Below are 12,317 nucleotides of genomic sequence, written 5' to 3'. Positions count from 1 at the left end.
AATGTTTACTATTCTGCTGTCTTGCATACAGGGTCGTCATTGCCATCTTTCTAAAGTCCATATATATGTGTTAGTATACTGTATTGGTGTTTTTCTTTCTGGCTTACTTCACTCTGTATAATCAGCTCCAGTTTCATCCATCTCATCAGAACTGATTCAAATGTATTCTTTTTAATGGCTGAGTAATACTCCATTGTGTATATGTACCACAGCTTTCGTATCCATTCATCTGCTGATGGACATCTAGGTTGTTTCAGTATTGTAAAGTAAAATAATGTAAAAATAAAAATTAAAAAATTAAAAAAGAATCAATGAAAGAAAAAAATAATGTTTACTATTAATAGTTGTATTCCAAATCAATAGGTATGGTCCTTGACTTTTCCATCCACATCTAACACAAGGAAATGGCTCAAGTGAAATGGGTCAACTCAGGGGGAACATCACTCACTATCTTATCTTTTTTCATTTTTCTAGGAAAATAAAGGAAAGTCTGGAGTGCTTCCCTGTGAAATTGAATAACTTGATCCACACACTTGCACAAATGACAGCCATAAGCCCTGCCAAATCGACTTCACAGATGTTTTCCCAGGAATCCTGTATGCCTGGTGCAAGCAGGTCAATCCAAAGAGCAACAGTCTTAGGGTTCAGCAAGAAAACCAGCCACGTAAGTTTCAAGACTGTCATCTTGACTTTAATGTCATTTGACTACATCTCCCACTTTGCTTCACTGCACACATTCTTCCTGATACCATGCTTATTTTTTTTTTACTATGCATATGAAAAATCAGTTACAGTTTGAGTAGAAGTGCCATTAAGGAGGATGTTCCAAGGAGAAATCATAACAACCAGAGCTGTTAATAGAGAATCATCAAAGAGAACAGTTCCTGCCCTGTGGTAGACTATAAATCAAGAACTAATTAAAATGTCCACAAAGAAAGAACAGAAATTAGGCAGTCTGTTCCCAGCACCTAAGATTATGATACCTTTCTATACTGTGTGTTTATAGGTAATTTTACCTTTACAAAATGCACCTCTTATCTTTTGTGATGACTGTTCTTTTGGCAGAAATTCTTGCTTTGTTTAGTTTACACAGAGCCAGATTTTGGAATGTATTGAAGGTTGATACTGCCGTCTTTTGATTTTGTCTATTTGTTTTCTGCAGCTGTATCTAATCCAGGTGACTCACAGTAACAACGAAACAAGCCTGACAGAAAAGTCATTTGACCAGTTTGCAAAACTTCACAGCCAACTTCAAAAGCAGTTTGCATCACTGATCCTCCCAGAGTAAGGATTGTCCTCCCTAGGGTTTTGCTTTCAGTCCTTGCCCTTAAACATAAGGAGAAATTATGGTTATGGGGTTTTCTATTTGTGAACAATACACCAATCTGATTCTAGTTCCACTGAACCTATTCAAGCAGTCTCTATTGCTCTCAGAATAAAGAATTTTTTGTCTCATAAAACAGAAGAAGGTTTTTTAATTTTGTCTGCTTTCAGACATTGGTGTTGTAGACAAAAAAATCAGAACTAATTTCATTTTTCATCAATTATCAGCAAAATTGTTTTCTTTGCCTGTTTTTTAAATTTAATCTTTTTCTAGAATTTTCTGTTAAAATAAAATTGAAAATGCAAAACAAAATTGGATATATCTTCTCTTTCAGCAAATAATGGTGACAAAAAGCTCTGATATATTTATTTGCTATATAAGAAAAATTTATCAATATCAATTAGTATACAAGTAAAATTTATTCACATCAATTCATTTTTGTTATTAATTTTTAACTTGATCCGCTGGAGAAGGAAATGGCAACCCACTCCAGTATTCTTGCCTGGAGAATCCCATGGACAGAGAAGCCTGGCAGGCTACAGTCTATGGGGTCACAAGAGTCGAACATGACTAAGCACAGAGCACACACATTAACTTGAACTTGGGTTATCTAAATTTAACTTGTTATTTACCTTCATTTTGCAGTCTTGAGAACCATTGCTTCACTTCATGTTATAGCAAAAACATATTAAGCATAAACAAAGGGTATAATTCAAAATAACTTCCCATTAAATAAATCTAAATTTTATCATTTAGAACTAGCCAAATTTAGATTATAGACTTGAATATGTGGAATATCTTGACTTTTTAAAAAGGAACTCCTTAGAAATTATAATATTTGCACTTAGGCATATCAAATGTTACCTATAGAGTAGATTCTTGGTATCCACAAGGGATTGGTTCTAGGACCACCTTCCTGTGGACACCAAAATCCTTGCATGCTCAAGTCCTACATAAGATAGCGTAGTGTTTACATATAACCTACCCTCTTACTTTAAAGTCTCCTCTTACTTTAAATCACCTCTAGATTTTTTATAATATCTAATACAATATAAATGCTATGTAAATAGTTGTAAATACAATGTAAATGCTGTGTAAATATTTTCTGGCATGCAGCAAATTCAAATTTTGCATTTTGGAACTTTCTGGATTATCTTTTCCTGATAATTCTATCTACAGTTGATTGGATCTTCAGATGTCGAACCTGCAGATAGGGAGAGCCAAATGTACCAGGATTTTTCTTGAGTAAATGGTCCTCTAACAATAGGAATGTTCATACCTGACCTGACATACTTGGTACATGTGGATTTTCATTAGACTTTCAGGGTTTAGTCACTTACCAAAGTATAAATCTAAGCAACATCACCAGTACAATACAATATTGTAAAGTAATTAACCTCCAATTAAAATAAATAAATTTATATTTTTTTTAAAAATCAGAAATTCATCAGAGTAAGAGACTGACAGGGAAGGAATGTCATTGTGAAAACTTAAAGACAACATCAGCTTTAAGAATTATTGAAAAGCATTTAATATGAAAACTGAGGAAAAGGAAATACTGGCCAAAAGTTTAAAGTCCAGCTACAAATACTGAATTCAACATTAGTAGTTTCCATTGTACCTTACTTATTAATGATTTAGAAATTATGTTCGTTCATTTCTGTAAATGGTTGTTCCTTTAGGTTTCAAAAATGTCTCTGTTCTACTCTTTTCTCTCCTCAATACATATTAGTATAACCTGTAAAACTTTAAAGGTCAGTAATCTCTTTCCATGTGCCTCGTCTCGATTTTCAGCTTTAGTTAGGATTCTGCTTTGCTCAACAACTCCTGCCAGGTAATGGGACCTAAATTGATTTTAAAACCATTCAAGCAACATGTGGAAGGGAGGAATATTTAGTCCTTTGTGCCCTGCACAATATTTGTATGCTGACAGTCCCAAAGGAGCTCAAGCTTATAGCAATGCATATAGATGAAGGATGAGGGCAAGATTTCCTCTGACTCCTAAATTTACCAAGAGGAGCTCTATGCAAATTATGTAAATTCAATCTAGAAAGTATGATCAGAAAGTTCAAATTAGACATATTGTGAAACAGTGGTCTTCAAATCAGGCTGTTTGTACTTCTTGGTGCCTTCTGAGAATACAAACATAGGACTCTTCCTTGAAATTAATCATCTTCTTTAAAGTCATCTGCACTAGGGCTTCCCTGGTGGCTCAACAGTAAAGAATCCACCTGCCAATGCAAGAGGCACAGGTTTGATCCCTGGTCCGAGAAGATCCTACATGCCGCAGAGCAACTAAGCCTGTGCACCACAACTATTTAGAGCCTGGTGGGCTGCCGTCTATGGGGTCACACAGAGTCGGACATGACTGAAGCAACTTAGCAGCAGCAGCAGCTGGAGCCTGGGAGCAGCAACAACTCAAGCACGCAGTCCCTAGAGCCTGTGCTCTGCAATAAGAGGAGCCACTGCAATGAGAAGCCCTCGCACTGCAGCTAGAGAGGAGCCCCCACTGACAACAACTAGAGGAAAAACCCACGCAGCAACCAAGACCCAGCACAGCAAACAGTAAATGAATAAAATTATAAAATAAAAATGAAACTCATCTCGTTGGGAAAGATTGATTTCCTTTCCCTTGCTTACTTTCACCATTGCTCTTCTCCCAGCCATCCAGGATTTTATGCTGATACACTGTCCCAGGGAGCACAAAGTCTCTGAGGCTCAAAGAAAGGGCAAACCAAAATATCAGTATTGGTACTGAGAAAATAAATTATTCTAATAACTGGATATCAAATTTGTTTGCAGGTCAGGTTTTTCTTTATCTGTGGTGTGAACAGAATTGAGAGAGGACTTGTCAGCACCATCAGATAAAATATCCTAAAAAATCATTTTCAAGAACTATTACTATGTTATATTTGACATATAACTCAAATGCACTTCAAACAATTGAAGGACATTACTGGAGCTGAATTCCTTAATTCTCATATATTTATTTACATGCAAGAGATGGGAATACCAGACCACCTGATCTGCCTCTTGAGAAACCTATATGCATGTCAGGAAGCAACAGTTAGAACTGAACACAGAACAACGGACTGGTTCCAAATAGGAAAAGGAGTACATCAAGGCTGTATATTGTCACCCTGCTTATTTAACTTATATGCAGAGTACATCATGAGAAACACTGGGCTGCATGAAGCAAAAGCTGGAATCAAGATTGCCGGGAGAATTATCAATAACCTCAGATATGCAGATGACACCACGCTTAAGGCAGAAAGTGAAGAGGAACTAAAAAGCCTCTTGATGAAAGTGAAAGAGGAGAGTGAAAAAGTTGGCTTAAAGCTCAACATTCAAAAAACGAGGATCCATGGCATCTGGTCCCATCACTTCATGGGAAATAGATGGGGAAACAGTGGAAACAGTGTCAGACTTTATTTTTTTTTTTTTTTTGGAGCTCCAAAATCACTGCAGATGGTGATTGCAGCCATGAAATTAAGAGATGCTTACTCCTTAGAAGAAAAGTTATGACCAACCTAGATAGCATATTCAAAAGCAGAGACATTACTTTGCCAACAAAGGGCCATCTAGTCAAAGCTTTGGTTGTTCCAGTGGTCATGTATGGATGTGAGAGCTGGACTGTGAAGAAAGCTGAGTGCCGAAGAATTGACGCTTTTGAACTGTGGTGTTGGAGAAGACTCTTGAGAGTCCCTTGGACTGCAAGGAGGTCCAACCAGTCCATTCTAAATATCAGCCCTGGTTGTTCTTTGGAAGGAATGATGCTAAAGCTGAAACTCCAGTACTTCGGCCACCTCATGCAAAGAGTTGACTCATTGGAAAAGACTCTGATGCTGGGAGGGATTGGAGGCAGGAGGAAAAGGGGATGACAGAGGATGAGATGGCTGGATGGCATCACCAACTCGATGGACGTGAGTTTGAGTGAACCCCAGGAGATGGTGATGGACAGGGAGGCCTGGCGTGCTGCGATTCATGGGGTCGCAGAGAGTCGGACACGACTGAGCGACTGAACTGAACTGAACTGAATATTTTTTAGTGCATCCATCTACGAAAATGGAGTATAACTAATGCTGAACTCCATTTTATTCTAGAAATAAAGAAATTTCATCCACAAATAAACAAATTAATATTTAAAACCAGCAAAATCTATCTACTTACCAAATGTATTTCTGTGCTTTGATTAATTATACATGATACTAAATTTTATGATAAGTAAATCTGGATGAAAACTGTTAATGCTTTAAGCTTTAGAACTGCAAAAGTTAAAAAGTAAAATATCAATTATTTAAAGACACAGACACATTATTTTGAATTTCCCTGATGTTTCCGACAAGAAGCAATGGATAGGATGTCCTGCGGTTGTCACATACTTCGGTGTGTTTGCTGACAACCCTTTACCATCCCACATGCTCCTTTGCCCAGGGGAAGGTCTAGACCAAAGCAGCAGAAGAAGGAGGCAACAGCAAGACTGCAGTCAGAGGGAGCTGCTAGACAGTTCCTAAAACTATGCATTTAACCAGAAAAGTTGAAGTGTTCGTCGCTCAGTTGTGTCCAACGCTTTGTGACCCATGGACTGTAGTCCGCCAAGGCTCCTCTGTCCATAGAATTCTCCAGACAAGAATACTGGAGTGGGTAGCTATTCCCTTCTCCAGGGATTCTTCCCAACCCAAGAAGCAAACCTGAGTCTCCTGCATTGCAAGCAGATTCCTTGCCATCTGAGCTACCAGGGAAGCCCTTAAGCAGCAAAACCTGTTGCCTTTAACAGGTCATGCCACCCCATAATTGGTCCTAATCAATGTCCAACCCATCAAGATGAATCATCAGATAGTGAAGTGGAAATTCTGCAAGTCAGACCTCTAAGGAAAGTGATACTTTGTTCCAAAAGACTAAGACCAGATGGAAGCATATGTCACTTGGTGAAATGTTTAATTTAGCTAGTGTAGCAGTGTCTCTAGTGAACCCAGAAGCAACAATACCATCTGACTTTTTGGGAAAATTATGAATCATTAAATTTCAGAAAGTATTTATTAACCCCCACATGTATTAAAAGACAAAATGTGTGGTCTGCCATAAATACAGTAAGAGGGAAAATATATATTAGTTTAGTGTGCTAAATTAAATTAGTGTTAATATTAATGACGGTTAAAATAGCACATGTCCACAGCCATGTTAATAAAACTCTCAGAATTAATCATGTATTCTGTGGTTTTATAAAAAGTGTTTTCATTGGCTCTTCCATCTGATGCAGCTATAACTCCATGAACGATTCTAAGATGCAGACACCAATTTTCAAACTAATGAAAATATACTTTTTTTCTTTTAAAACAGGTTTCCTCATTGGTGGCACTTACCTTTTACAGATTCAGATCACAAAAGATTCAGAGATCTAAATCATTACATGGAACAGATATTAAATGGATCGTATGAAGTTGCAAACGTATGTTACAATTTACTTTTTATATTTTTACATAACATACAAACTGTTTTATATATCATTACTGGGAATATTTTTAAATACTTTGTACCATTTTTAGTCCTACATTTACTCAACACATGTGCAAATTAAAGTTATCTTGTCAATTCTGTGCAAAAACCAACCAGGGTTTTAGTTGAAATGGCATCTTAATATGTTTCAATCCATTGTCATATACCCATTTAAGTATTTTTAGAATGTTCGTTCAATAATAGTTTATTGTTCTATGCATAAAGGTCTTAAAAATATTTTGTTATACCAGATATGGTACTTTTTAAAAATCCTTTTTCACCAGTGTACAGATAGAACTGATTTTATATTTTGACGTCTTACCCAACAGTCCTACTAACTTCACTTTTTTTTTCTAATAATCATCTGTGTAATCATCCATGTTGCTTCTGAACTTTCAATGTATGATCATATCATCTGCAGATAACAAGAAGTTTTTTAATTATGTATTAATGGAACAAGTTAAAAGTGTTAGTCGCTCAGTCGTATCCAACAGTTTTTGACCCGTTGGGCTGTATCCTGCCTGGCTCCTCTGTCCATGGAATTCTTCAGGCAAGAATACTGGAGTGGGTTGCCATTTCCTTCTCCAGGAGATCTTCCCAATCCAGGGATCGAACCTGGGCCTCCCGCATTGCAGGCAGATTCTTTACCATCTGAGCCACCAGGTTCCAAAATTTATGTATGCATTTCTTTTCCTTGCTATTTCGTACTCTCTAGGGCTTCTAGTATATACTGAATTGAAATAGTAATGGTGGATATACTTATGTTATTCCTGAATCCAGGGAAGAAGCATCTAATATTTCCTCATTAAGTATGTAAGTTTTAATGGGCTTCCCTGATAGCTCCATTGATAAAGAATCTGCCTGCAATGCAGGAGACCCCAGGTGTATTCCTGGGTCAGGAAGATCCACTGGAGAAGGGATGGGCTACTCACTCCAGTATTCTTGGGTTTCCCTTGTGGCTGAGCTGGTAAAGAATCCACCTGCAATGCAGGAGACCTGGGTTCTATCCCTGGGTTAGGAAGATCCCCTGGAGAAGGGAAAGGCAACCCACTCCAGTATTCTGGCCTGGAGAATTCCATGGACTGCATAGTCCATGGGGTCGCAAAGAGTTGGACACGTCTAAGCGACTTTCACTTTCAAGTATGTACATTTTTATAGGTACCCTTTATTATTTTGTTTCCTTTTATTCCTAGATTGTAATAGTTTTTACAGTGAAGCTTGAACTTATCAAATTTTTTTCCTGAATCTATTGGGCTAATCAATGATCATTCAATAATCCTGGTTTTCTCCTTTATTGTTTTAATGTGGTGAATTACACTGCTGAACTTTCTAATTTTAAACAAGTTTGCTTTACTAAAATAAACTTCACATGGTTGTATGTATCATCCTTTTTTTATGTATTATTGGATTTGATTTAACATTTTTTTCTTTACCATTTGTTTACATCTTTGTTTATGACAGAGACTGGCCTGAAGTTTTGCCTTCTTACAAAGTCATTACCAGGTTTCAGAATAGTTGCAAAGAGTTACAGCTTTCCCCACACACACACACTCTGTGTAAAGTCATGTAGGTCTGGAGATTCAATTTATTTGAGTTGTAAGTCATTTCATATTTTCTATTTCTTCTTGGTTCTATTTGTTAAGTTACATTTCTCTAGGAGTTTGTGCTAATCTATTGGTATAAAGTTATTCATAATATCCTATTATAATCTTTTAAACATTTATATGATCTGAACAGATATTCACTCTTTGATTTCTCACACATATCATTTCCTGATCAGTAATTCTAAGGATTATGAATTTTACCAGTCTTTGCAAAAAATGAAACTTGGAATTGATTGACCCTCTCTATTGTACTATTTCACTATTTCATTTATTTTTTAATCTTTATTATTTTTTTCCTTTGCTTTCTTTCTATTAATAACTTCCTCACATAGCTAATTGTTTATTTTCAACCTATCTTCACTTACCCATTTAAAATTCTAAGTCCTTTCTTCTAATCAAGTTTTAATAGCACCCCATAAGTTTTTATATTCAGTATTATATTTTCTTTATCATTCTTCCAAAATATTTATAAAATCTTCACTGTGAATTTTCCTAGACCCATGGATTAAGTCTCTTTAACACACTTGAGTTTTATGTGCTGTACCAAAAATATACTATATCCATAAACTTAATAAATACTTGTTATTGTTGTTTTATGCAATCAACATATCTTTAATATTACTCAGATATATCATTTCCATCGCTTCCTGTAAACTCTGGATTTCCATCTTGGAATTTTTTCCCCCCTATACCTGAAGAACATTGTCTACTATTCCCCTGAATATGAAGTTGCTGCTAAAAAAAAAAAAAAAAAAACTGTGTACTTGAATATGTCTGAAAAGTTTTTATTTTATCTACATTCTTGAAGGATATTTTTGCTGACTATAGTATTTGGATAGCAGTGATTTTTATTCTGAAAAACTTTAAAGCTATCATTTCATTGTCTTTTAGCTTTCATTGATTCTATTGAGAATTCATCTGTTATAATTGTTGTTTCTTTGAAAAGTTGTTTTTATTCTTTATAATATTGTTTCTTTTTACTGTTGGTTTTCTGCAGTTTTATTTTCATTTGCTCAGATACGACTTTGTTTCTACTGATGATGCTTGAGCTTCGGCACTTTTCGAATTTGTGCCATGATGTCTTTCGTCATCTTGGGAAAGTCCTCAGTCATGAACACTTCACATATTGTTCATACCATTTCCTCTCTCCCCCTTTTCTGGAACTTCAATCACATATATGTTAATCCTTCTCACTGTACCCTCTATGTCTCATGCCTGTACTCCTGTATGTTTTGGTCTTTGTCCTCTGCGACTTAGTTTCTGAATGATTTCTTCTAACTTATGTACTGATCTGTATTCAACATACTGTGGAGTCAATTCTTTGAGTTCTTAATTTCAATTATTATATTCTTCAGATTTAGAATTTTTTTTCCGATTCCTAGTTCTTTGCTAAAAATCTGTCCCCTTTATTATTTGTTTGAAAATGGTAAGCATAGTCATTTAAAATCTTCCTAAAAACCCCAATATTGGGACCCACTGCATGTATATTTCTATGTTCTAAAGTTTCTGCTAGTATTATTTATTTATTTACTTTACAATATTGTATTGATTTTGCCATACATCAACATGAATCCACCATGGGTGTACACGTGTTCCCAATCCTGAACCCCCTTTCCCACCTCCCTCCCTGTAACCATCCCTTTGGGTCACCCCAGTGCACCAGCCCCAAGCATCCTGCACCCTGCATCAAACCTAGACTGGCGATTCATTTCTTATATGATATTATACATGTTCCAATGCCATTCTCCCAAGTCATCCCATCCTCTCCCTCTCCCACAGAGTCCAAAAGACTCTTCTATACATCTGTGTCTCTTTTGCTGTTTCACATACAGAGTTATCGTTACCATCTTTCTAAATTCCATATATATGCATTAGTGTACTGTATTGGTGTTTTTCTTTCTGGCTTACTTCACTCTGTATAATCAGCTCCAGTTTAATCCACCTCATTAGAACTAATTCAAATGTATTCTTTTTAATGACTGAGTAATACTCCATTGTGTATATGTACCACAGCTTTCTTATCCATTCATCTGCTGATGGACATCTAGGGTGCTGCCACGTCCTGGCTAAGTTTCTGCTAGTTTTAAATCATTTAGTCTTGTTCTGTTGTGAGCCTGTTTCTTTTTCCTTTTTATAGTGACCACATATTATACTGTAACATCCCTTGTATGAATTGGACACCTATATTACTATCATTCTAATCTAGAGAATTATAATATGTGAAAGTGAAAAGTAAAAGTGACAGTGAAGTCGCTCAGTCATGTCCGACTCTTTGCAACCCCCATGGACTGTAGCCTACCAGGCTTCTCAGTCTATGGAATTTTCTAGGCAAGAGTACTGGAGTGGGTTGCCATTTCCTTCTCCAGGGGATCTTCCTGACCCAGGGATCGAACCCACGCCTCCTGCATTGTAGACAGACGCTTTACCCTCTGAGCCACCAGGGAAGCCTGGTATATGTGAGCACATTAACAATTTAGGGTTGCAGAAATTCAGCCTCAGGGATTCAGAGTATTTGAAACTGAATGGTAGCTCTTGTTCAGGACTATTACTGGTTCACCCTATTCCTTAGATGCAGTCACTGTGGATATAAACCCAAGTTGAGACAGACTCACCAAAAAATTATGTGGCAGCTCTGGATTCTGTTCCCTTTCCTTTTAACTCTGCCAGGTGATCAAAAGTGCTATTCTATGTCTCAGCCTTCCACTGCTGCAACCTACATCAACACACACCTACGCAACAGAAAACTGTGCCAAAACCCAAGTTCACATCCCCAAAATTGCCTTGTCCCAGATTTTAGTCTGATAATTCCTCACTATCTTGTTGGCTATATGATGCTTTCAAGCAGTTTGAAAACAAATTGTCTAATTATACAAGTTATTCTCACTAGGAGGTCTACAGTAAATGACTGAATATAGTGTCACTAAAACTGGGTGTTTAGAGCTGCAGTCATCACCCACTCAATCCCTTCCCTTCCAGAGATATCTGCCATTCTACCTCCTTACCTCCATCCTGTGTTCTAAGAAACCTTGTCTCTCATAGGCAGCTGTTTCAGAGGATCTAAGATTGTGGTCACTTCCCATATGAAAAAGTGTTTAAGAATTTCTTGGTAATGATAACCCTGTATGCAAGACAGCAAAAGAGACATAGATGTATAGAACAGTCTTTTGGACTCTGTGGTAGAGGGAGTAGGTGGGATGATTTGGGAGAATGGTTGAAACATGTATAATATCATATAAGAAACGAATCGCCAGTCTAGGTTCAATGCAGGGTGCAGGATGCTTGGGGCTGGTGCACTGGAGGGATGGTGTTGGGTGGGGAGGTGGGAGGGGGGTTTGGGATTGGGAACATGCGTTGTGGTGGATTCATGTTGATGTGTGGCAAAACCAATACAATATTGTAAAATAAAAATAATAATAATAATAAAAAGAATTTATTGGTGAGATTTTGGTACTACTCACCAGTGATTCTGAGTAGGCTGGAAAATTGAAAAGAATTGCCACTTTCCAGTTTTGCTCCCTTCTGTCATATGCATCAAAAAAAGGCTCTTAAGATCCCTCCCTATATCCACATACATACAATATACATGTGCACACAGAAGATACAGGTCCTTCTGAGGATTCAAGGGAGCACTTGCTCCCTTTACTATTAAATCCTTATCGTCATCTTGCATGAAAAGTTCCTATGAGATAAATGTAAGTTACAGAGGCAAGTACCAAGCTAATAGAATCCTCTGGGGTTACTGGCTAGACATAGGACCTTTTAGGGATTTATCTAGAACATCATCCCCAAGGGTAAAAGGTTATTGTTGTTGTTGTTGTTTAGTTGCTAAGCTGTGTCCTATTCTTTGTGATCCCATAGATGGTAGCCAACCAGTTTTGTCCTTGAGATTTCCC

General features: G+C 36.9%; 1 protein-coding gene across 1 annotated transcript in view; it reads left to right on the top strand.

The window, feature by feature from the left end:
* The window catches only part of PIK3C2G (phosphatidylinositol-4-phosphate 3-kinase catalytic subunit type 2 gamma), a 470,847-nt gene that overhangs the window by 373,371 nt on the left and 85,159 nt on the right, over positions 1-12,317 (top strand). Inside the window, exons 27-29 of the mRNA XM_018048420.1 lie at positions 475-664; positions 1,163-1,284; positions 6,665-6,773. Coding sequence (XP_017903909.1) covers positions 475-664; positions 1,163-1,284; positions 6,665-6,773 — 421 coding nt within the window. The remainder of the gene's footprint in view (positions 1-474; positions 665-1,162; positions 1,285-6,664; positions 6,774-12,317) is intronic.

Source organism: Capra hircus, chromosome 5 (assembly GCF_001704415.2).
Source record: "Capra hircus breed San Clemente chromosome 5, ASM170441v1, whole genome shotgun sequence".
NCBI lineage: Eukaryota > Metazoa > Chordata > Mammalia > Artiodactyla > Bovidae > Capra > Capra hircus.
Note: the sequence above shows the minus strand (reverse complement) of the source record. Positions and strands in the feature narration are given on the sequence as shown.